Genomic DNA, 27,504 nt, shown 5'->3' with positions numbered 1-27,504 from the left:
ACGAGACTAATGATTTTCATGTTTTGCACAGGAAGGACTAAATGGATCGGTTGGTCAGGCTCACTGACTTAGTTGACTGCGTGTCTTCGTATCCCAATTGCATGGATCGATGCTCGTGATCACTAGGTTGTCTGTCGAGACATGATGTAATAAACCGCGCAAGGAATAATCGATCAATGACTACCTTTGATGTGAAATTTCGTCCTTTGTGTACAACCTCATTCATACAGTGCGTTCAACACATTCAGTCGATTACACACAATGCGCCATGTACTATTCGACTGTCATTTAGTCCCAGAAAAAAACCGTTTTCATGTTTAAATATATATATTTTCAAAATGAAAAATATATAATCCAAATGGAGCCCAGAACAATGCTTAATTTGAGACTGAGGCAATGCAGACTTGACAAATCATTCTAGATTTGCGCTTCCGTTTTTTATTTATTCTGTACGGTCTGAGAGACAGACTAAATATTTTTTTGTCTGTTTTTCAAGGGCGGTGTCGTTCGTAACGGAGACGGCAGAGCCGACGGACAATACTAACGTCAACATCCACATCCTCGGGGGAGAGATGTACACGTCCTCGGAGTCGAACATGCTGCACCGTCTAAACCCCCAAACACTGGAAACACAAGCCAGGGTCAGTCACCGCATGTACTGGGTAGAAGATACAAACATGTTGGAAATATACCATTTATTGTTCAGAGGGGTACACACTATTACATTCGCGAGACCCCGTGGGGATGCCGGGTTAGAATTGGCCCCCAGGTACTAATGATGGTCATAAGGGGCGATTTAGCCAATTGGGCGATCAGGATTGGTGACCTTTTGATGGTGTTTCTTCGTACCCCGACGAATCGTTGCTCACAATATCAATCACTGGATTGTCTGGTCCAGACTTGGTTATTTACAGCCCGCCGTTGTTTAGCTGGAAAATTGCTGAATCCGAGTGAGTGAGAGATTATTGCTTAACGCCGCATCAGACACACATCAGTAAGTGAGTGAGTTGGGTTTTACGCCGATTTGAATAGTATTTCAGATATATCATGGTGTTAACTTGATATATGTTTGAGGAAAGTGATGTAGGCCTTAGACGCCATCGAACACATCCATGGTGCTGACAAGCCAAGAAACATAATCAAGTCGAATCTCGAAATCCAATCCGTGTGTAAGTGAGTGAGTTGGGCTTAACGCCGCTTTTAACAGTATAACAGTTATATCACGGCGTGTAAGTTTAATGTGGGAGGAAAACCCGAAGTGATTAAGGTCTCAGACGTTTACCACTTCGGTGAAACCGACGAGCATGGGTATGGTGCTGCTAGAAACATAATCGGGGCGAACCGGGATTCGAACCCACAATCATAGGTTTCTGGGGTGTCTAAGGGACGCAACTCTGCACTGCGAATCGCGGCGCTTTAGACGACTGGGCCACCCGTGCCCCCTGGTTAACGAAGTGGTGCAGGTGGTTACATAATACCTCATCCCTCAGTTCGGTGTTCGCTGTTCACTGCTCAATGTTCACTGTTCACTTTTCACTGTCCTGCACATTTTACTTGAAGTTAAAACCTTGATTTTTGTCCATCATACATTCCTATAAACCTCACTCAGACTCAAATCTAATACCTCCATATGATCATGATGCTGTCGACATATGATCCTACAGGTTGTGCTGACTGATCATATTCCAATCAACATGGCGGCTGCTCACGCCCACAGGGACTGGGGCGGGGCACTGCACAGCATTGGCTACCAGTTTGGAAAAGGGAGGCCCAAATATTGCCTGATACGAACGCCCGTAGCTGCCAGTACGTCAGAACCTGAATAATCTCTCTATGATCTAATCAGATTTTAAATACAGCATGAATATCGTCTTATGATGAAGGGGGCGGTCGGGTAGCCTAGTGGTTAAAGCGTTCGCTCGTCACGCCGAAGACCCGGGTTCGATTCCCGACATGGATACAATGTGTGAAGCCCATTTCTGGTGTCCCCCGCCGTGATATTGCTGGAATATTGCTAAAAGCGGCGTAAAACCATACTCACTCACTCACTCTTATGATGAAGTGAATGGTTGTAATATCAGTCAGTTGACATTCAGCAGTAGTACAATCATATCGTGTTTACAATGAGATTATTATTTCTCTATGCAGACTTCATAGTCGCTGTTTCGTAAGGCTTCGTTGTATGATACGTGTGTATTTTACTATTATATTTTAGTATTTTAGAAGGCTCATTTATTGAAACTGACGACGTCGTTGTTGCAGATGACGAAGGAGGCTACTCTAAGTCCAGACTGGTGGCATCTGTGATGGCAGAACACTCCATGCATCCGTCGTACTTCCACAGCTTCGGGATGACCGAGAACTACTACGTGTTTGTGGAACAACCGATGGTGATAAATGTATGGAAGATTCTGGCAGCCATGGTGAAGAAGCATCACATGCTACAGTGCATACAGTGGAACCCAGAACACACCGGCAACCTGGTTTGTTTGTTTGTTTGTTATTTAACGCCGCACTCAGCAATATTCCAGCTATATGACGGCGGTCGGTAAATAATCGAGTCTGAACCAGACAACTCAGTTATTGACATCATGAGCATCGATCCACGCAATTGGAATAAGGCAACCAAGTACCGTAGTAAAACTCCATATAGGAGAACACCGGCAACCTGGTACTGTAGTAGTACTCCATATAGGGGAACACTGGTAACCTGGTTCTGTAGTAATACTCCATATAGGGGAACACCGGCAACCTGGTTCTGTAGTAATACTCCATATAGGAGAACACCGGCAACCTTGTACTGTAGTAATACTCCATATAGGGGAACACCGGTTACCTGGTTCTGTAGTAATACTCCATATAGGGGAACACCGGTAACCTGGTTCTGTAGTAATACTCCATATAGGAGAACACCGGCAACCTTGTACTGTAGTAGTACTCCATATAGGGGAACACCGGTAACCTGGTTCTGTAGTAATACTTCATATAGGGGAACACCGGCAATCTGGTACTGTAGTAATGCTCCATATAGGGGAACACCGGCAACCTTGTACTGTAGTATTACTTCATGTAGGGGAACACCGGTAACCTTGTACTGTAGTAGTACTCCATATAGGGGAACACCGGCAACCTTGTACTGTAGTAGTACTTCATGTAGGGGAACACCGGCAACCTTGTACTGTAGTAATGCTATATATAGGGGAACACCGGCAACCTGGTACTGTAGTAGTACTCCATATAGGGGAACACCGGCAACCTTGTACTGTAGTAATACTCCATATAGGGGAACACCGGTAACCTGGTTCTGTAGTAATACTCCATATAGGAGAACACCGGCAACCTTGTACTGTAGTAGTACTCCATATAGGGGAACACCGGTAACCTGGTTCTGTAGTAATACTTCATATAGGGGAACACCGGCAATCTGGTACTGTAGTAATGCTCCATATAGGGGAACACCGGCAACCTTGTACTGTAGTATTACTTCATGTAGGGGAACACCGGTAACCTTGTACTGTAGTAGTACTCCATATAGGGGAACACCGGCAACCTTGTACTGTAGTAGTACTTCATGTAGGGGAACACCGGCAACCTTGTACTGTAGTAATGCTATATATAGGGGAACACCGGCAACCTGGTACTGTAGTAGTACTCCATATAGGGGAACACCGGCAACCTGGTACTGTAGTAGTACTCCATACAGGGGAACACGGGTAGCCTGGTACTGTAGTAATACTCCATATAGGGGAACACCGGCAACCTGGTACTGTAGTAATACTCCATATAGGGGAACACCGGCAACCTGGTAATGTAGTTGTACTCCATATAGGGGAACACGGGTAACCTGGTACTGTAGTAATACTCCCTATAGGGGAACACCAGCAACCTGGTCCTGTAGTAATACTTGATATAGGGGAACACCGGCAACCTGGTACTGTAGTAATACTTGATATAGGGGAACACCGGCAACCTGGTACTGTAGTAGTACTCCATATAGGGGAACACCGGTAACCTGGTTCTGTAGTAATACTCCATGTCGGGGAACACCAGCAACCTTTTTCTTATAGTAATACTTGATATAGGGGCAACATCAGCAACCTGGTACAAAAGTAATACTTCATATCGGGGAACACTGGTTACTTTGTACTGTAGTAATACTTCATATCGGGGAACACCGGTTACATTGTACTGTAGTTATACTTCATATAGGGTAACACCGGTTACATTGTACTGTAGTAATACCTCATATAGGGGAACACCGGTTACATTGTACTGTAGTAATACTTCATATTGGGGAACACCGGTTACATTGTACTGTAGTTATACTTCATATAGGGGAACACCGGTTACATTGTACTGTAGTAATACTTCATATCGGGGAACACCGGTTACATTGTACTGCAGTAATACTTCATATCGGGGAACACCGGTTACATTGTACTGTAGTAATACTTCATATCGGGGAACACCGGTTACATTGTACTGTAGTAATACTTCATATAGGGGAACACCGGTTACATTGTACTGTAGTAATACTTCATATAGGGGAACACCGGTTACATTGTACTGTAGTAATACTTCATATTGGGGAACACCGGTTACATTGTACTGTAGTAATACTTCATATAGGGGAACACCGGCAACCTGGTACAAAAGTAAAAGTTCATAAAGGGGAAACACCGGTTACATTGTACTGTAGTAATACCTCATATAGGGGAACACCGGTTACATTGTACTGTAGTAATACTTCATATCTGGGAACACCGGTTACATTGTACTGTAGCAATACTTCATATCGGGGAACACCGGTTACATTGTACTGTAGTAATACTTCATATCGGGGAACACCGGTTACATTGTACTGTAGTAATACTTCATATCGGGGAACACCGGTTACATTCTACTGTAGTAATACTTCATATCGGGGAACACTGGTTACATTGTACTGTAGTAATACTTCATATAGGGGAACATCGGTTACATTGTACTGTAGTAATACTTCATATAGGGGAACACCGGCAACCTGGTTCAAAAGATAGTTCATATAGGGAAACACCGGTTACATTGTACTGTAGTAATACTTCATATCGAGGAACACCGGTTACATTGTACTGTAGTTATACTTCATATAGGGGAACACCGGTTACATTGTACTGTAGTAATACCTCATATAGGGGAACACCGGTTACATTGTACTGTAGTAATACTTCATATCGGGGAACACCGGTTACATTGTACTGTAGTTATACTTCATATAGGGGAACACCGGCAACCTAGTACAAAAGTAATACTTCATATAGGGAAACATAGGCAACATGGCACTATAGTTATACTTCACATAAGGGGACATCGGCATTCTGGTACTGTGGTCATACTTTATATAAGGGGGACATCGGCATTCTGGTACTGTGGTCATACTTTATATAAGGGGGACATCGGCAACCAGGTACTGTGGTCATACTTTATATAAGGGGGACATCGGCAACCAGGTAGTGTGGTCATACTTTATATAAGGGGACATCGGCAACCAGGCAGTGTGGTCATACTTTATATAAGGGGGACATCGGAAAACTGTAGATGACGAAATCCAAGAGATCTGTAAAATCAGCTCCTTTTACAAAACGATATTACCTGCATAACAATGTTGATTGTTCGTCCTTCTTATGTTTGTTAAACGTATATACTCATGACGTGAAACATTTATACTCATGACTTGAAACATTCGACAACGTTTTGCTGTCTTCTAGACTCGGTTCCACGTGATCGACAAGCGCACTGGGAATGAGGTCAATGCTGAATGCCCGTATGTAGCCGACGCCTTTCTAGTGCTGCATCACATCAACGCATTCGAAGATCAAGGTCGGTAACTCAGCGTCTTGTACATCAAGCCTTCATTGTCCTATGAATACAGTATCCATCATATCGCTACTGCCGCTGTACCATGGTTGCTGGTGATTTCGGTTCGGTCAGTGATGCTTAAGAGCTTACCTGCTTTGGTATAGGGCGATGAGGTGACATGTTGTTTAACGCCGTGTTCAGGACTATTGCACGCATATGGCGACATGCATGCACGTGTATGTGTGTGGCTGCTTGTACTTGTCTTGACTGATGCCAGGATTTTAGCGCTATCTGACTGATATACCATGTCGCATGTAAACGCCACTCAGATACAGTATACTCCAGACTCCGGGCCGACCAGTCCATGTTTTATCCCCTTAATACTGAGCGCCAGGCAGAGCAACAACAAGTGCCGTCTTTTAACGTGATAGTGTATGACGCGGCCGGGGATCGAACCACCGACCTTCCCGACGCTTTATCTACTACACCACGGAGGAGATGTTAGTATATTTTTTTTTGGGGGGGGGGGGGGGTACGGGTGGCCCAGTCGTCTAAGTCGCCGCGATTCGCTGTGCAGTTACGTCCCTTGGACACGCCAGAAACCTAAGATTGTGGGTTCGAATCCCGGTTCGCCCCGATTATGTTTCTAGGTTTGTCAGCACCATACCCGTGCTCCTGGGTTTAACCGAAATGGTAAACGTCTGACACCTGCATCACTTCGGGCTTTCCTCCAACATTAAGCTGACACGCTGTGATATAACTGTTATACTGTTAAAAGCTGCGTTAAACCCAACTCACTCACTCACTCACTAGTATAGTTTTGTCGAGGAAAAGTGAACGTTGACGTACTGTCATTGATAGTCATATATCATGCTACTTCATTAAGGTGTCACAGCATTTTTATCCCCTAATGATTATCCCTTTAATACTCCTTAGCCCAGTGATAACACTGAATCGTTCTCTGTCAGCTGCCGATAATACCCCAATACACCAACTAGTCGTCATTTATTACGCAACACGAAACTATGATTGGCCTGAAAGGTGGTACAATAGTGATGGATTGTGATAGGCATCAGGCACTTGTGTATCAGCCCATCACAGGACGGATGGGGGCCAGTCGTCTTCTCTGTGCAGAGTTGCGCCCCTTATGATCGCGGGTTCGAATCCCGATTCACCTCGATTAAGTTTCAAGGTTCATCAGCACCATACCTGTGCTCGTACGTTTCACCAAAGGTAAACGTGTGAGACCTCACTTCGGGCTTTCCTCCACATTATCCTGAGAGGCGGCTATATAACCGAAATACGCTTCAAAACTGCGTGAAACGCTGGACTTATTAAGAGATTAATATATTTTCGTGACAGTCATATTTCCAGTATCGCCGACCGGGTCTCTGTCACCCAGAATATCCTCTTCCCATGAATCCAACCACGTTCCAGTTTGTCCCTTGTCTCAATAGTTCCAGTGTAAATCGCAGCTGATTGATAATGAAAACTGACACCAGAACAGACAAACAGAAAAACGCGTGTATTCAAGAGCGTGTTTTTCTTGAAGCTGACAAACTTCACAGCTGCATTGTGTCCGAATCTTTAAATAGTCTTTTTTATGTCGGAACTGTCGTGGAAGATGTGAGGTCCATGTGATGCAGGACGGACGGACACAAAGCAACAAACCTTTTTCATAATCATAAGAGAGCTGAAAGCAGAGTTCATTCTATTATTCCAACTTATATTATTAATTAAAATCAAATACCTGATGTTTGGGAAGAGGTGAGCCTACCCTGTACCCCCGTTGGCCAGCACGTAAAGGCAAGTCAACTGTTCACTTGAAAAAACACGGGCTCATTCGCTTCAAGTCAAAATAAGGAAGTGCATCATACATCATTTTTGTAACTGAACCGTCAAATTTAGAAATATCCTTCAAATGTCTACCATAAATCCTTTTGAAAGCTTTACTGAGGCATTGAATGTTGTAACCTTGATCACACACATTTTAATTCAAGTCAAAGAGTCAAACATTCAATTCAATTCTTTATTGTGTGAAAGGCTAGAGGGCCCATATGAGTGAGTCACATGACACATTAGATACAAAGTCAAGGTGACAATTCATTTCGTAACAAAAAAAACCATAATGTATGTACAAAGCTCGTTTGTGTTATTTTGGGGTCCCTTCAGGATAGTAATGACGACAATCTTGTAGCATTAGAATGAGATAAACACCACTTACCACTGTAAGTACTTGTTTCTTAGATTCTCGTATATACATATAGGGAAAATTAGCATAAAATGGTATTCATCTTCGACAACAATGTCGCAAAGGGGGCATAACCTTATGGATTTCTCAATAGATAAAAATCTTCTTTCTAAATTTTTTATCATTCACGCCAAGTCTAAAACGAATACTGATGTTACGAAAATTCCTGTGCCATAAGTTTGATAACTAGGATTCTGGCTCAAGCAACAAGTTGAACTGGCGATAGTTATCATATCTTGAATTTTCGTAAATATCTGAATGCCATTTCTGATGAAACATATCAAAACACGCATGCTAAAGTGCTTAATGAAATCACCAATTGTCTGGGACAGCCAAATAATACCAAAGCCTTATGTAAAAAACAATGAACGTACACAAGAAGGTGATTTAGTCATACTTAGATTATCGATATAATAGATTAGTATGACCGTCTTTAAAACTAGCTTCTTACGAAGAATATACTCGATTGTACCTCATAAGTCACGGAGCCACTGAAACATTGATTGACATGATGGGAAATGTTTTTTTGTTATGTTTTTTTGTTTCTTGTTGTTGTTTTCTTTTTTTCTTCTTTTGTTTTATGATGGGAAAGTTGACGACTGGAAAGTCCATGGATTTCATCTACATGATACATAATTAATTGTTGATACCAATTAAGTGTGACATGACATATTCAGATTAAATATTCATATACATATAAATATTCTGGTGTATGATAATACATGTTATGCATAGCTATTTTGTCAGTGAAGGTGTTGACATCCCAAAACTGGACATGCTAATTAAACTAGGTGGTAATCTTGTATTTTGTCAGTGAAGGTGTTAACATCCCAAAACTGGACATGCTAATTAAACTAAATGGTAATCGAGAATTTTGTCAGTGAAGGTGTATGCTATCCAAATACTACATATGCTATAAAAGCTAAATATATAATTATAATACTGTTGAAATTTGTCAGTGAAGTGTATGATATCCCAATACGGAACATGGTATATAAGCTACATCATACACTTGAATGTCGACTGTCTGGGTCAGACAAATATCACACATGCTGGGGACATCAGATCGGTAGAGTGGCCGCCTCAACTATCCCAGCAGTCATTGATTGCCTGGCTCCACCCAGGTCGTACGAGTCAACGTGATAAACTTTCCCTGTAAACTGTTCAGAGCTAACCTCGCTTGTGACCTGGTCCAACTTAGAAGAAGGAATGACTTCCATATCACCCAACACTCAATATCCGATGTGTTAAGTATTCCAATACATATGTGTTATGCAGTTTAAACGCTTTCAAGCTCGAGCACCTCTATTGTGTTTGTGTAATCTCAGTTTCGTGGAGGATTCGGCGATTACTGAAAATCATGAAATTAATGCGAGTGTCCATCCCTTTCCTAGAATGCGACATGATATCAATGCGAGCAACACTGACTTTGAACAATAACAAACCAGTAAACGATAACACCAAGACTGTAGACTTAGAATTACATGGTTTTTTGGGGGGAAGGTAGTATTTCGATTTAATGATATCACTGCTATCTCCCCAATATTGGAACCTGTACAATCTTTGTCGGTGACCCTACCTGTCTCGTTTGGATATGTGTTGAAACCGTTTGAGTGAGTGAGTGAGTTGAGTTTAACGCCGCTTTTAACAGTATAACAGTTATATCACGGCGTGTCAGCTTAATGTGGGAGGAAAGCCCGAAGTGATGCAGGTGTCAGACGTTTACCACTTCGGTGAAACCCAGGAGCACGGGTATGGTGCTGACAAACTTAGAAACATAATCGGGGCGAACCGGGATTCTAACTCACAATCATAGGTTTCTGGCGTGCCCAAGGGACGCAACTCTGCACAGTGAATCGCGGCGCCTTAGACGACTGGGCCACCCGTGCCCCCCGTTTGAGTTAAGTGTTACACGAGTTTGCGCAATACTTTGAACTTAAATGAGAGGTGTTATGTATTCACGACTGGACATTTTCACAACGTAGGTGGGAAGTGTTCGTCTTGACATTATAAGATTTTTTGACAAGATTACCATGGACAAAGACACCGTCATACACGGTGGGTGACTGGCGTAACGGCTTGATCAAACAAACTGACCACACTTCGTGCGGAACTTTGTGAAAGGCCTTGTCTAAATCTCGGTCCCAGTTATATTGTTTATTGTGAGTTTTGTTATATATGCCATTGTTTCCTCCCATGAGCGATTCCGGGGTAGAATAGGTCTTCAGCAACCCATACTTGCCGTAAAAGGCGACGATGCTTGTCGTAAGAGGAGACTAACGGGATCTGATGGTCAGGCTCGCTGACTTGGTTGATACATGTCATCGTATCCCAATTGCGTGGATCGATGCTCATGATATCAATCACTGGATTGTCTGGTCCAGACTCGATTATTTACAGACCGCCGTCATATAGCTGGAATATTGCTGAGTGCGGCGTTAAACAACAAACCAACCAACCAACAACCTCCCATGAGCAGTGAAGCTGACATGACACTAGACTCGGATATGTCCAGATGAAAATGCGTCACGCATTAATTTCACGATTACCCTTATTTGAGTAGCGGGTGCTATCGGTAGCGCAGGGCATTCTTACCCTTTTCACTGATTTTCGATGATCCATTCATATATATTTCTTTACGCCCAGTGGAATCGGCGGGTAATCTGGATTATAATCTGGTTATTCTCTGGCGTTTTATATTTACAAGTAGGGGCGGCCGGGTAGGCCAATGGTTAAAGCGTTCGCTCGTCGCGCCGAAGACCCGGGTTCGATTCCCCACATGGGTACAATGTGTGAAGCCCATTTCTGGTGTCCCCCGCCGTGATATTGCTGGAATATTGCTAAAAGCGGCGTAAAACCACACTCACTCACTCACTCACTCACTCACTATATTTACAAGTATTTGGATATTGTGCTATATATCTCATCTTTTGTGGAACTTGTGACTTGTCAATAAACGAAATGTTTAATGGAGTCGGGGTTTGTATAAATATTACCATCGTAACTTTGAACATAAAACTGGCCCTCGAATGACGTTATGTGTGACGTCATGTGTTTATTTCAACACCTAGAGCAGGACGCCAAATGGGAATGTACACCTCACAGATAATGGATCCTTCATAGACCCGAGCCCCAGACATTCAATAACACCAAAGTACATCCATGCATTTATGTAAATCTGAAACACTGGTGTGCATGTGCATGCATATTAATGTGGACATATAAGGTTAAAGTTTAAAGTAGTATACAGTAAGTTTTATACAGAAGCGTTTGGTATCAATAAATCCAGATTATCAACCACTCCAATACCTAGCGTTCTAAGAGCTCATCCGTTTACTGTACCTTGTGTAAACTAGAAGCCAGGGTGACAAATTATCTTGTTTAGTACTCGGCCGTCGTTCACCATATAGTAGTGATCGAGTCGGCTTATATTGCCTCCATGTTCGCGTGGAATTCTGCCGGTCCGCATTAATGGCATCTTGCTTATTGTATATAGGTTTTCGTTACGTTATGTATGACCCGATAAATTGAATTACAAGACGGGATAATTTTTTTCTAAAGATTTCTCTGGGAGATTTGTTTCTAATTCAAATATATCGCTGCATTTAAAAAAGGCTAAATATGTATACTTCTTTGGAAATTTTGGAAAATTGAACATCCACGAAGTAGACTTCATGAATTAACTAGTTTGTATCAAATTAACGTCGTCGTAGTTTATGGACCTTTCAAAGATTTACATTTTTGAATTTTTCTCACTAAGTTTAAAACAAAAGAAAGCAAGTGGGGTTTTTTCAGCCTAGTGAGGTATATAAAAGGGACAAAACCCTTTCCATATTCATAAGGAATGATCTCTATAGAAGGCAGAGTCGATTGTACGATTCTGACTAATCAATGTGTTTTATGAATCACTACCAAACAGTGATGACACCAGGTGTTCGCGAAAAGGTGAGTGTACACAGTTAAATATGTTTAGAATGTAAACACAGACAAGACATGTTTAGATCTAAACGTGATTAGGAATGTATTTAAGGTGAGCGTACCCTGCCGACCGCTGGCACTCGTCACACTAGATCACTCTAGGCTACTAAACACTATTAATTTTGTTTCTACTCGTTGTTAAATGCATTGATTGCATAAATTCATGAGATTTCGTTAGCTCTTCATCAGATTTTGTCTGGTCAATGGTTCCAGTTTCACACATCACAGATACCATTGTTGACATGTTTTTCTCTTCCCAGGGCAACTAGTGGTCGATGTCTGTGGCTTTCATGTTGGCGACATCCTGGACAAGTTCGACATGGAACGCCTCAGCAGTGACAAAGCTGAAGAGGTTATCAATAACCTGCCACGCCCTCACCCATGGAGATACGTCTTGCCTCTTGAAGTAGATACAAATGTAAGACTTAGCTGATAGGTCACAAAATGATCACTGATTGGACGAGGTCGAGGAGGAACACGGGGTTGATGTTGTTCCTTCATAAGTGTCCATGCTGAAAGGGGATGTTTCTCCCATGCCCTTGCGACCGCCTCCGTGGTCTAGTGGTAGAGCGTCCGCCCGGATAGAGGAAGGTCCAGGGTTCGATGCCCGGCCGCGTCATACCAAAAGACGTTAAAAGATGGTACTTGTTGTTACCCTGTCTTGGGCTCCCCATTAAGGGGCTGAAACAAGGACTGGTCGGCTCGGAGTCAGTATACTGTGTCTGAGTGGGGTATTCTTGTTAAACTGCGGCATGGTATCTCAGTGGGCTCGCACTTAAAATCGGCATCAATCCGGACTAGTACAAGCAGCCACACACATACGTGCATGCACCTCAACCTTGCGATTACCGGCAACGTTTTTTTTAATTTGTCTGTCTTTGAAATATCATGAAATAAAATCATGTTTCCGTCACCAGTCATTGGGCGAATCTAGTTTTACGCCGCAGTCAATATTCAACCTTTCCGAAGGCAATCTTGTTAATATTTGAGTCCGAACCAGGTACAACAGTGACTGACTTAAACGTTATCGAAGATGCAAAATGACACGCAATGAGCTAAGTCACAGAACGTGACCACTCGATCCAATTAAGTCGACTCTTCCGACCAACAATGGGGTCCTGGGAACCTATGCTGACCCGGGTCCCCACGGGTTCACAAAGACAGGAGGTTTATGATAACACTAACAATTAACTAGGGTTAATGGAAATGTTTGGAGATGTCTTCACTTCACGCCCTTCATGTGCAGCACACCTACAAGTGGCATGTCGCCGCCTATAAACCTGCAGCACTATGCCCGGTCCATCGATATACATATTGATGAAGGGCTTAGTAGCCTGATTGGGAGAATTCAACTTGCTCTGACCGGACAGTTGTACCATATTGGATCGGACTTGATCAAAAGGTCTAATTTCAGTGTTGTGTACTCATTGAGCAGTTGATTAACTGACTACTTCGGCGTATAAGTAGGTAACCACTTTAATGGCAGTGTTTCCTCACGACGTATCGGGGCATGTTCTGACCTAAACATAAGGCAACATCTTCTGACCTCATCATAAGGCAACATCTTCTGACCTCATCATAAGGCAACATCTTCTGACCTCATCATAAGGCAACATCTTCTGACCTCATCATAAGGCAACATCTTCTGACCTCATCATAAGGCAACATCTTCTGACTTCATCATAAGGCAACATCTTCTGACCTCATCATAAGGCAACATCTTCTGACCTCATCATAAGGCAACATCTTCTGACCTCATCATAAGGCAACATCTTTCTGATGGTGTAATTAGCGCCGTAGTTACAATCTCCGCCGCACCACCTTTGTTTTGGTCATGTATGACAAGACTGTCATGTCATATTAATTTCCTACAGTATGGAAGTATTCAAATTACGAATCACCCCTAAGGTGACTGGATATGTGCCTTCATCGAGGTGTAATCACTATAATATCTTTTGAGAGTATCCATTGATGCATAATACTTTTTATGACAACTCTACAGAATTCTGTGGGTGCTGTATTGGTAATTGTTTACCTGAAATACCATGTTGATGGTTTCTAAATGTTTTTTTCCTAAATCTATATCTACTTCGACATGGAGTCATCTCATGTGATGTGGAATTGCGTCTTACTGTGACGTAAATAGGTTTTGTAAACTATTTCTGTCTTTTAACTGTACATTGATAGACGCCATATAATTCAAGGTGGAGTTTTATTTCCCTCTTTCTTACTTCCTCTGGGTGTTTATATTTAATTGTTAACAATGTTCATAAAAATATATTCACGAAAAAGTGAGAAATATACTTTACAGAAGTAGAAGTAAAAGTTACGTTTAAGTGAGTGAGTGAGTATGGTTTTACGCCGCGTTTAGCAATATTCCAGCAATATCACGGCGGGGACACCAGAGATAGGCTTCACACATTGTACCCATATCGGGAATCGAACCCGAGTCTTCGGCGTGACGAACAAACGCTTTGACCACTTAGCTACCCGACCGCCCAGTTACGTTTAAGGATGAAGTTGGGGAAAATAAACAACTGCATAGTTACCTCCCTTGTGCGATTCAACAGGAAGTACATTTGTAGGTTTACAGCAGATCTACTGTCGTATCAATCGTTATGTCAAATTAATGAAGAACCTTGGGTTAGAGAGTGAGTGAGTGATGTTTAACAACAGTATTTCAGTTAAGATGAGCCTTTGAGGCTCTTAAGGACAAAGAAACCATGCATACAGCGGAAAGAAATGCTGATCACTGTGTGAAAGCATTTTCAGATCTTTAAAGGAATAATAATAATCACATAGCATCTCTCTGTCTAAAAATGTTAACACATTAAACGCTAGGTTCTCTAAATATCTTCGGTTTTCATTTTGCATGGATAAATACAGCAATATTCAAAAGTCATATCAGAGAGGTACTCATCTGAAGCCTCTTGATGTTGATGTTGATGTGGTTCTATTGTAACACTTCTATAAGTTATTTGCAGTCTATTGTATCACAGAGCAACAGGGAAACATTCTTGAGAAAAACAAACGTGCCAATCGTGAATCTAAGCTCAGATCAGCATCATGTGGATGTTTCGATAATAACATGTTTAAAATCTATAAACAGATTTCCGACACTATAGCAAAGATAATGTACATCATGGGTATTATTGTATACATATATTAAATATATCTCTAGATTGCACGGTATGACAAACCATGTAAGGTTATTGGCGTTTGTGGTACAAGCATCTATGACCCACGTGGTCCAGTCTAGGGTTCCTCTGCTACTGACTCTGATCTGTCTTCAGGCTTCGTGTTCATAATGTAAGACACTGAGGGCTGATAGCATCCCATTCTGTCATGTTTGTATACATCATAGGAAAGAGGTTGTTTGATGGTTGGTATGGCGCTCTTCTTTTCCAGTCAGAGTCAGAGAGCAACCTTGTGACGCTTCCAGACTCAGAAGCCACGGCTGTGATGAAGAAGAAAAAGATTTTCTGCACGTACCAACCACTGTCGACAGAATGTAGGTGGACACAAATGCTTTTTCATATACATTGCATTAAAGGCCCGTTGGTCCTGAGTCCGACTTCTGGGCCAGCTTGCACAAAGCTATCTTAGCGTTTCAATCATTGTCAGGGGATTTTACATTGTAAGAGTTACAAAAGCCGTAGCGTCGCTTTGTGCATACGGGTCCAGGGCCTCATTACACAGCACGATCGAAAGACTACGACTGTCGTCAATCCATATCAAAGACCAAGCGTTACAATAGTCATACAGCTAAGATCGCTTTGTGAAACGGGGCCCTGGACATTACGACCAACCCATGTCTCAGCAATAGGGAAGTTTGTGAATCCGGATTTATACGGAAAACATACTGTCCTTGTTCATGGGGTTTCGCTATATTGGGAATTCAGCCTGCCGTTTTGTCTACGTTTGCTAATTCAGTCAAACACGGTGTAGATCACGTTGATATAACGAGTGGAAGATGTAGCATGCTCAAAAACGAGTCTGGACGGATGCCGGTTTTATTGTGCCTGCTCACTGAGATGCGCAGTTGAACATGAATACCCCACTCAGACACAGTATACTGACTCCGAGTGGATCAGTCCATGTTTTAGCCCCTTAATGCTGAGGTGAGGTGAGGTGAAATGGGGTTTAGAGATTATTGCACTTATATAGCGACGTGCATGCACGTGTGTGTGTGTGTGTGTGTGTGTGTGTGTGTGTGTGTGTGTGTGTGTGTGTGTGTGTGTGTGTGTACCAAGTACTATTAAGGGGCTAAAACAAAGACTGGTCGGCTCGGAGTCAGTATACTGTGTCTGAGTGGAGTATTCATGGTAAACTGCGGCATGGTATCTCAGTGAGCTAGCACTATAAATCGGCATCAGTCCGGACTAGTACAAGCAGCCACACACACACACACACACACACACACACACACACACACACACACACACACACACACACACACACACACACACACACACGTGCATGCACGTCGCTATATAAGTGCAATAATCTTGGACGCGACGTTAAACCCCATTTCACCTCACCTCACCCTTGGCCGAGCATCAAGCAGTGTCCCATCTTGTAACGTCATGTAGTATGACCCGGTCATAATATATACATCTGGCTAGGTGACCAGCTCCAGACCTGTTCCTTAGGACATGTTGACCCAAACATATGCATCCATACCTCTCAGAACTCCCACCGTATTATACAAACACAACGTTCCGGGTCACTATCGACCATGCTCCTGGAAATGGATGAATACAATACAAAACTAACCTGAAAAAAACTTTCAACAAATAATCTGCCTTTATGAGCATTTGTGACGGGTGATTTTAAATACGTTTGAACATGATTAAAGTTAAAAAATGTTTCGCATTTAAACATGTTTCGAATTCGAATTCAAAGTGCATAATATTTTCATGAGGCATTAAGTCAAATATGGATTATGTATAATATATTTTGAAATTAGATGCCCAAATCAGATTCACAGGCACTTGCATAACGCATATGCCACAAGGTCTTACAACGAACCTGGTACAATATTAACATAAGTGTACATCTCTTGTTAAGGACTACAAATCAAGAGGTTGTAGGTTCGTATCCCGCCGAGTTTAAAAATCTATATGTTCATAAAGGTGGTTTGCTGTATGACGAATAGTATTTCTCTCAAACAGGAAGCCGACAATGAAATTATAGCTGATAGACTACGACTACGATAGACACTTAACTAGTTTAAGTTCCCAAAGGGGCGGCCGGGTAGCCTAGTGGTTAAAGCGTTAGTTCGTCACGCCGAAGACCCGGGTTCGATTCCCGACATGGGTACAATGTGTGAAGCCCATTTCTGGTGTCCCCCGCCGTGATATTGCTGGAATATTGCTAAAGGCGGTGACCGTGTAAAACTTTACTCACTCACTTAAGTTCCCAAGATCCACTCACCTCCATTAATCCATTTATACTGCTAATATAGCTTTTCATTGCACAATTAATTTCAATATATATTATACATCTTATCTATATTTGCCTTATTGATTAATGATTTGCACTTTATTGAAACAGGTTTAAATTCTAAACATGTTTAAACGTATTTAAAATCTAAACATGTTTTAATGTGTTTAAATTCTGAACATGCTTAGATTATGGGAATGCTGTGTTTAGGTGGTGTTTAGGCTGTGAGACAATACTATTAGCTTATTTCATGTGTTTAGACCTAAATACGCCTCGATAGATCACACCAAATGGGTATACCGTTTAGGATTTAAACACATTCTTAATCATGTTTAGATCTAAACATGCCTTGTCTGTGTTTACATTCTAAACACATTTTTTACAGTTTACTCTCACTTTTGTCATCACTATTTAATAGTAATTCATATACACATGCTTACGGTATAGTCGGAATTGTACTGTGGAGTTTCAGTAGAACTTTCTTATGCTTATTGAAATGGTTTAGTAAACAAAAATAGCTTTCTACTTCTTTTGAGTATTGATGTGGTTGTATTGTTGTTTAGGTCCATATACATTTACATCAATTCACATGGAATGAAGGTTTGGAACGTAATAACACAAGTGGTATTACATTATTGAAATATATTTACATATTTTCTATATCATGACAGATTATCCCGCTGTGACAGGGGTGTACGGGATCCTGATTGGTAGATTAATTAAACTGAAATTCAGACCATTATTGATGAGTAGGGATTTAGTCTTGATATATATTTGCCAACTTGGGCTGATTAATGTATATGTTGGCCAATGGCAATGTTTTATCCCTAATCCCAGTTCGGAGATAATTGGTTTCAGAGATCAGTAAAATGCATTGTTCTTTGCATTGTGATCCTATTGGTTCCGTCAACACTCATCACCAATCTGTCCACATGATAGAACCTAATCTCGACCACCCTACAAAGCCTAATCCAAGCCACTGACACATACGTCAACAGACACGCGGCATTTCAATCTTATTAAGGGCATTTCAGGGTCCGTTTCGTTGCAAATGATACTCTGAAAGTTGATGAAACGAAACGCCTGGGTTCACCGTTACCTTAACCTAAAAACTCCATCAAGCCGACGAACACAATCGATCAGGAGAGGATAAGATCAGGTGTGGCCTGGTGATTTGCACCTGACAGGTGTTTAACACAGGTTGGGACCAACATCAGCCTTCATCTTCTCTTATCTCACGACAGCGTCTATCTGAGCATCGGTTGCAACGTCCATCTTCTCATTTACTGCAAATTACGGCAGCGATGGCCACGGAAGATTGCCTCTATCTGCAGTCTCCCGAGTCGCCAGTAGGACGTAATGGGCTATTTAATCCTGTTTAATAGACACGAGTCACTTTAGGCAGGGCTAGAGCAGCCAGGACTTCAAATGCATTTCGATAAAAAGATTCCGTACATGCGTTTTGCACATTAATAACGAAAACGATGTTTGCTGTAATGTGATTGCAGAAGATTTCATGAACGTTGGTCTAAATGTTTGTGTCAGTATTATATTAACCTACAGGTTAATCGTTAAGTAGGTGAAATAGTGGTATGGCCAATTAACAATTACTGTCCCACCCTAATCGAATAATGAAGCGCATGTACAAACTCATTTATATGCAATACCAATTGATGGGAAGATAGTTCTTGTGTTCAGGGTCTAAGTAATGAGTTTCGCACACTCAATCTGCCCATCAAATAGTAACATAACGGCATATTTGTAACAGTGTATGATCAAACGCTAATCATGTAAAGACTGTATAAAGAGCTTATGTGCAGATTGTTGAATGCTTAACGCAATGTTCACCAGCTTTGTTTGGAAAGCTTAAACAATTTAGCGGTTGAAAGAACGTTGAGATTGGATCAAATATCGAGTAAGCACAATTCATCACAGGATGAAACAAGCAGCAGGAAAAGAACACTGGACCTATCGGTGTAGTTGAGGAAACAGTAATTTTTGTGCAGCCATGATGTTCGTTGCTGCGTAGCGTCTGCAGGAGTGTATACAAACGTTGACAAGCACTCACTCCCAATATAGTACATGTATATACAAGCAAAGAGAGTCAGGTCTTTGAAAGGCATTTAGAAGTGATACACATAAGAAGAGAATTTCTTTATTTTGAGGAACTCACTGTTTCGGATTATATACTTACTCCTACTTCAGGTGAATGATCCTTCGTGGTTCACGTGATGAAGAAGTAAGCATGTACTCTGAAACGCTGTGTTCCTCATAATAAAGAAGTTGACATCCATAAACTCTCTTCCTTAAGTAAAGAGAGTGTCGATGGGCGTCACTTAGCGTAGACAAGAGTAGACATCGTGGACAATGGTTGACAAGTATACACGCGTGGCGATGCATCAACCAAGTCAGCGAGCTTGACCACCCGATTCCGTCAGTCGCCTCTTACAACAAGCATAATCGCCTCTCAAGGCAAGCATGGGTTGCTGAAGACCTAATCTACCCCGGATCTTCACTGGTCTGATGAGTGTTGACCAGTGTAGACGAGAGTTCGCGAGTGTAGACGAGAGTTCGTGAGTGTAGACGAGAGTTCGCGAGTGTAGACGAGAGTTAACGTTGTTGGTGTAATGATGCCAGTTTCCTTCCTGCTTCAGCGATGGACCTACCGGTCATCAACTACTCTGTGGTCAACGGGAGGAAGTACCGCTACATGTACGGGACAGGGCTCCAGGCAGCGCCGGGGAATCAGCCTACAGTACGTACCTGTGTAGTGGTGTCTAGCAAACGTGATTAACAACGCCAGCACCCACTGCAAGCCCATCATCTCCACCACCACCGACACAATCAACATCAACACTAACAACACCACAAGCAACACTACAGAAGCACTACTAACATCACTAGAAACCACCAACATCTACATCACCAAAGTCACCACCACCATCAACACCACCATCAACAACCACACTTTCAACACCAACACTAACAAGACCACAGACAACACCATCACCAGCACTATAACATCACTAATACCAACATCAACTGTTGTACTAACACTAGAAACAACCAACATCTACAACACCAACGTCAACATCAACACCAACACTAACAAGACCAGAGACAACACCATCACCAGCACTATAGCATCCCTTATACCAGCATCAACTGTTGCACTAACACTAGAAACAACCAACATCTACAACACCAACGTCAACATCAACACCAACACCAACACCGACACCACCACTACCTACAACAGGAACACTCACAACACCAGCAACACCAGACAACCCCAACGTCACCAACCCCAACGCCGACAACAGAACCACAAACATTGACAGGAATTCAAACAATTACATCTCTCCAAGAATCGCCAACACCAAACAACAACTAAAACAACAACAACAACATCACAAACCGCATCACTACAACCTCCTTAAGGTCTTCAGCACACCGAGTACTGATACCAACATATTCACCACTACCACAGCCTCCACTACAACTACTACTACTGTTACTGCCACTGCTACTGCTGCTTATGCTGCTACTGCTACTACTACTGCTACGGTTACTGTTACTACTACCACTGCTACTGTTGCTACTGCTACTGTTACTGCTCTTGCTACTGCTGCTACTGCTACTACTAGTGCAACTGTTACTGCTACTGCTGCTACTGTTACTGCTATTGCTACTGCTGCTACTGCTACTACAAGTGCAACTGTTACTGCTACTGCTGCTACTGCTACTGCTACTACTATTGCTGCTACTGCTGCTATTGCTGCTACTGGTACTGCTACTACTTCTACTACTGCTACTGCTACTATTGCTACTACTACTGCTACTGTTACTGCTGCTGATGTTACTGTTACTGTTACTGCTGCTACTGCTACTGCTCCTGCTACTACTACTGTAACTGTTACTGCTGCTGCTACTGCTACTGCTACTGCTACTGCTACTGCTCCTGCTACTGTTACTGCTGTTACTGCTACTAATACTGTTACTGTTACTATTACTACTGCCATTGCTGCTATTGCTGCTACTACTGTTGCTGTTACTGCTACTGTTATTGCTACTGCTGCTATTGCTGCTACTGGTACGGATACTACTACTGCTACTGCTGCTACTGCTACTGCTACTGTTACTATTACTACTGCCTCTGCTGCTATTGCTGCTACTACTACTGTTGCTGTTACTGCTACGATTTTTGCTATTGCTGCTACTGCTACTGTTTCTATAATTGCTGCTACATCTACTGCTACTACTACTGCCACTTCTGCTACTACTACTACTACTGCTGCTACTGCCACTACCCCACTCCCCACCACAACATTGCTTACCGGGACTTCAGCACAATGGCAACCCAAAAGGCAAAGTCTGAACTTTTTGTTATTGGTTTGTCTAAATTTTTAAAGACACAATTAGCCCAATTAAAGACTTGGTCGCCATACCGCTTCAGGCAGGAAGGAGCAGTTTTTTTTCCAAATCCAATTAACTTTACTCATAAAACAGATTGATTTTTCGTTCGCCTTCAGAGACTGACGTAATTTAACGATTTGTTAAAAAAAAAACACATAATGGGTAAACCCAAACGCAGCAGCATAAATCATTTGTTTTACTTTGCGTCAGGCGTACGTAATACGTTTACACGATAACTAATGTGTTCAGTGATTAGCAGGGCGGCATTTGACTGATCTGCCATCGGACAAAACATATTCATTTGTGGGGTGCACAACGAGACTCGTATTTCATTTTTTTAAAAGGTATTAACAAATCATTTATCTTCCATACCTACCCATTCTGTGTATTGACACACTCAGAAAGAGCAAGTTGTGTAAGAGGCGTGATTGATGCGCCTGTTCTACTCTGAATCTTAGTGATGTACATTATTAAAGTACCGGATTTCGCGGTAAATAATGTATTCGTCTTAAGTTGCCGTTTTTATTGATTAAGTGCAGCAACGGTTAGAGTTAAAAGATAGTTATATGTTTTTTCATCAGTTCCTTCAAATTCAGTGATTCAGTTTTGTTGCATTTTATTGTACATATTAGATATTAATTGTCAGACGACAAACATTTTAATGTATCTCAGTAAGTAAGGAACAATTCCGTTCCTTTGTTTTCAGATATTCAAGGTTGACATCAACGAGAAGACGACCTTGAAATGGTGCGAAGACGGATGCTTCCCTTCCGAAGCCATCTTTGTGCCGCGACCTTCAACTTCACGTGAAGATGACGGTAAGGAGATAGTGAAGGTTAACGCTGTAGTCAGCAATATTACAGATATGTGGGAGCTTGTAGTCAGAGATATAACAGCTCTGTGGTGGCATGTAGTAAGCGACCATACGGCTATGTGGTGGTTTGTCGTCAGCAATTTGACAGGGATGCAACGGGAGCATGTAGTCAGCAATATTACAGCAATGTGGTGGCTTGTATTCAGCAATGTTACAGCGATGTCACAGGGGCCTGTCGTCAGCATGTTTGCAGTGATGTCACGAGAGCTGCAGTCAGCAACAGTTACGTCACCGTGACGTGTAGTCGAGTTTGATCGAGCAATTAAAAGAAACACAATGATTGATTGCATGAAATTTCATACTTGGGGTAATACAAATGTCCAAATCATTTCACTGCTGTCGAAAAACAGAATTATTAATACGTTTATGACCTTTCCCTCTAAATTTACAATCTACACCGAAAAAGATGTTTCTAAAAAAAAAAAGGGTGTTGTTGAAAAAAACTGGAAATAAAGTGTTGCTGAAAACGCGGCATATGTCCTAAAAATGTGATAGGAAAAAAATATAATTGTTCACTCTTATGTACTGAAGCTGTGACCGGGAACATATTCTGTCTCTAACAACAAAAAACAGTCCCTCGCCTTCCATTCTCCCCGCTCCCACAAAACCATGAAATACATGATCGGCCCCCCTAATTTGTTGAGACTACTCTTAATGTTATTTTTACTTAAGTCTAGACAATTTAAGACCATTGAGTTGTTTGGCCCGTCATGTCTAATGCTAGAGTTCAGAACATTTGATGGTGATAGTGGGTGATACTGGGTGATACTGTTCCCCTGACCCTGTGTGGAGAGATGAGATATATTGTTATATACAGCCATCATCCGGAGGGAGATCCGCTTCAAGGCCTTGGCACTTGGTTATTGATGGCAGAAGGATGTTGATGAGATTAATGTTGATGAAGTTCAGTTTTGGAGCTGGAACCACCAGGGACACCAGCATTAGGATCTCCCTACACCTGATCTCCGAGCAGAATCATCTATTAATGTCATATTAATACTATTTTCTTTAGGAGATGATATTTCACAACTGAAATATTGTTTAAGAAATGACCTTTCATGTAATAATCCCATGGTGCATAGCATCAGGTTTATGGTGTCACAGGAGGGGATGTTTATATACAACGATGTCATGTATGTTTTACAATCTGTGTCGCTGTTGTCAGTTGTTTGACCTATTCATATATCTTATGAGGTAGGTTTATACCATGTGCAGGGAACATCTGGCCGGTCGCTCCACCATGGCAAGGTTGAGGTGAGGTGAGGAGAAATGGGGTTTAACGTCGCGTCCAAGATTATTGCACTTATATAGCGACGTGCCTGTACGTGGGTGTGTGGCTGCTTGTACTAGTCCGGACTGATGCCGATTTATAGTGCTAGCTCACTGAGATACCATGCCGCAGTTTACCATGAATACCCCACTCAGACACAGAATACTGACTCCATGCCGACCAGTCCTTGTTTTAGCCCCTTAATGATGAGCGCCAGACATGGTAACAACAAGTACCATTTTTTAACGTCTTTTGGTATGACGCGGCCGGGGATCGAACCCCGGACTTCCGCTCTCCGGGCGGACGCTGGGCAAGGTTGAAGTGACATATGGTTCTATATAGGCATAAGATGTAAGACTGTCAAATATGGGTGTAAAGAAAGCGAATACATAAAACACGTAAAACCGTAGAGCTAAACATATCCGGCATGTATTCTACACCAACATAGATATATTGTTTACAGGCTATAGTTAATTATATTGTCTGTTTGTTCCATGCATGAAATGGTAATGTGAGATTGTTTTATCAGAATACTGAAAAACAGTTCCAAAACGAACATATTTATTTAAAAGTTTTTTCTTTACTTTCAAGCAGCAGTGTCTCTGCACTTGTACACAACAGACGTTATTCAAAATTAACAAATCGTTTTTTGTTTCAACAAAATCAGTAAACTGGAGTTCACACTTCACACTTCACACGGGTGGCCCAGTCGTCTAAGGCGGCGCGATTCGCTGTGCAGAGTTGCGTCCCTTGGGCACGCCAGAAACCTATGATTGTGGATTCGAATCCCGGTTTGCCCCGATTATGTTTCTAGATTTGTCAGCACCATACCCGTGCTCGTGGGTTTCACCGAAGTGGTAAACGTCTGATACCTGCATCACTTCGGGCTTTCCTCCCACATTAAGCTGACACGCCGCGATATAACTGGAATAGTGTTAAAAGCGGCGTTAAACCCAACGCACTCACTCACTCATTGTCTGGTTTGTTTATATGCCTTCGTCGCATGGCAGGAGTACTGCTGTGTGGTGCCAGACAACAAACGCATACTTGTTAATGCTAAATGTGTACGTGGAGGGTAGGGCAGCACACGCGTACCCTTTTCGCGAACACTTGGTGACATCACTGATTTCACTGATTCGAGTGATTCATTCACATAATTTTCATTAACTATTTTGCATTTTACGCTCCATGGAATCTGTTTCGGCAGCTATTCGACTAAATCGAGACTGGTTGCTCTCTGGCTTTGCCATTGACCAACACCTGAAACAGTTGACCATTGACTACACCTGAAACAGATGACCATTGACCAACACCTGAAAAAGTTGACCATTGACCATCACCTGAAACAGATGACCATTGACCAACACCTGAAAAAGATGACCATCACACAACAACCAAACCCTGACAGACAAGATATTATTATGACAAAACTCCTATCGACAATGATTTCTATTAGCATTAACTTCCGCTTTGATGCTGCCGTCAAACCACTTGTTTCATATTAGCAGTGATTTGAAACCTCATGATCGTAATAAATAACAGAATTGTATAATGTCCTTGTGGGTATGATATCGTTGCAGGTATGTTGCTGTCGGTGGTTGGGACGGTTGGGGAGGATCAGGAAGACTTCCTCCTCATCCTGGATGCGGGCACCCTGCAGGAGGTGGCCCGGGTGGTGTTCCCTGGCATCCGGTTCCCAAAGGATCAGCATGGCGTCTTCCTTGATGGACAGTGATGGCGACTGTTAGATCTAACACCAAAGGCAGAACATTAAATAACCCCATTGATCCCGGAAAGTCATATAGTCAAAGGCAGAACATTGAATAACCCCATTGATCCTGGAAAGTCATATAGTCAAAGGCAGAACATTGAATAACCCCACTGATTCTGGGAAATCATATCATCAAAAGGCAGAACATTGAATAACCCCATTGATCCTGGAAAGTCATTTAGTCAAAGGCAGAACATTGAATAACCCCACTGATTCTGGGAAATCATATCATCAAAAGGCAGAACATTGAATTACCCCATTGATCCTGGAAAGTCATTTAGTCAAAGGCAGAACATTGAATAACCCCACTGATTCTGGGAAATCATATCATCAAAAGGCAGAACATTGAATAACCCCATTGATCCTGGAAAGTCATTTAGTCAAAGGCAGAACATTGAATAACCCCACTGATTCTGGGAAATCATATCATCAAAAGGCAGAACATTGAATAACCCAATTGATTCTGGGAAGTCATATCATCAAAAGGCAGAACATTGAATAACCCCATTGATTCTGGGAAGTCATATCGTCATCATTGAATAACCCGACTGATTCTGGGAAATCGTGTCACCAAAGGTAGAACATTTAATAACTCATTTGATTCTGTGAGATCATGTCATCATAATATTCAGTAACCTCAGTGAATCTTGGAAATTAACGGCGATGATATTTCCATACTGTATTGCCTGGGCACTTACATGTAAAATGTCCGTGGGCTGTCTAAACATGGCTGGTGTTGTTTTTGTATTGTTGTACTGTTGATTGTTTATGCATCTCTGTCAATGAATTCTAATATTCAAATAAATTCATGTATTTTAAATTTAGAAAGATATAAAAAGTTCAAACCAAATAGCACTTCTATGACAATAGAGAAACGAAGATGGAATAAAAAATGCTCTTCGTCGCATTTTTACGTCAATTATTCGCGGCATGGAGAATCGAGATGTCACGATGAAAGTAACATATAAAGGCGATTGCATAACGTGGCGATTCTCAGCCTTGATGTCACATTGGCAACACTCCATGAGGCTATACACCGTGATCGTGGTCCAGTGCCCCCCCCCCCCCCCCCCCCATTACCTGCGAAGATGTACATATAACACTTCTATTATATAGGTTGAATCTGGTTGAAGCGTTCCCTCGTAACGCGAAGGCCCGGGTTCGATTCCCAACATGGGTATAATGTTGTCCCCCGCCGTGATAATGCTGGAGTATTGCAAAAAGCGGTGTGGAAAAAAGCAACAACTCTCTCTTACCAATTCCCCGCCATCCATTTACTCAGCTACCGATTTTGTGCAACATACACCAGGATCAGCGTACGGGCTTGTCATGAACATTTGGCTGATGGTATGGTCGGGTTGGTTTGAGCACGAAGAGAATTAAGCTCTGGCGCTGAGAGAAACGGTTCTGTTGTCTGCGAGTGTAGAGTTCTTGTAAAACACCATTACAGATCCGCCGGAATAAGCGCATCACGTATGCTAGAGACACTTGGATTTGGACAAGAGACAGGTCGATAAGAACAACGACAATTCCACAGATGGAATGGTTTAACCTTATTTTACACTGCAAGTATTCAGATGACCTACGTCATGGAGCCTCCTCGCCGTTTGCGGTCAGGCACCGGCACTGTTTTATGTTTATGTAACACGTTACAGAATGAT

The 27,504-nt window shown here is 42.1% G+C and overlaps 1 protein-coding gene across 2 annotated transcripts in view; it reads left to right on the top strand.

Moving 5' to 3' along the window:
- Window positions 1–26,746, top strand: part of LOC124131617 (carotenoid-cleaving dioxygenase, mitochondrial-like) — a 38,962-nt gene extending 12,216 nt beyond the window's left edge. The window contains exons 3-12 of one of the 2 annotated variants that reach the window (XR_007222532.1): window positions 497–641; window positions 1,665–1,806; window positions 2,263–2,483; window positions 5,748–5,859; window positions 12,328–12,485; window positions 15,476–15,578; window positions 20,167–20,267; window positions 22,635–22,746; window positions 25,653–25,873; window positions 25,923–26,746. Coding sequence is in view for 1 of the 2 variants with exons in the window: in XM_046495011.2 (XP_046350967.2) it covers window positions 497–641; window positions 1,665–1,806; window positions 2,263–2,483; window positions 5,748–5,859; window positions 12,328–12,485; window positions 15,476–15,578; window positions 20,167–20,267; window positions 22,635–22,746; window positions 25,653–25,807 (1,249 nt within the window). In the remaining variant the exon portion in view is untranslated. Of the gene's footprint in view, window positions 1–496; window positions 642–1,664; window positions 1,807–2,262; window positions 2,484–5,747; window positions 5,860–12,327; window positions 12,486–15,475; window positions 15,579–20,166; window positions 20,268–22,634; window positions 22,747–25,652 lie in introns of both variants that reach the window. The other variant, XM_046495011.2, reaches the window with a different exon arrangement.
- Window positions 26,747–27,504: the final 758 nt, after the last annotated feature.

The sequence above is a fragment of the Haliotis rufescens genome, unplaced genomic scaffold, assembly GCF_023055435.1.
Source record: "Haliotis rufescens isolate VD_foot unplaced genomic scaffold, xgHalRufe1.0.p SCAF_20, whole genome shotgun sequence".
NCBI classification, from domain to species: Eukaryota; Metazoa; Mollusca; class Gastropoda; order Lepetellida; family Haliotidae; genus Haliotis; species Haliotis rufescens.
Note: the sequence above shows the minus strand (reverse complement) of the source record. Positions and strands in the feature narration are given on the sequence as shown.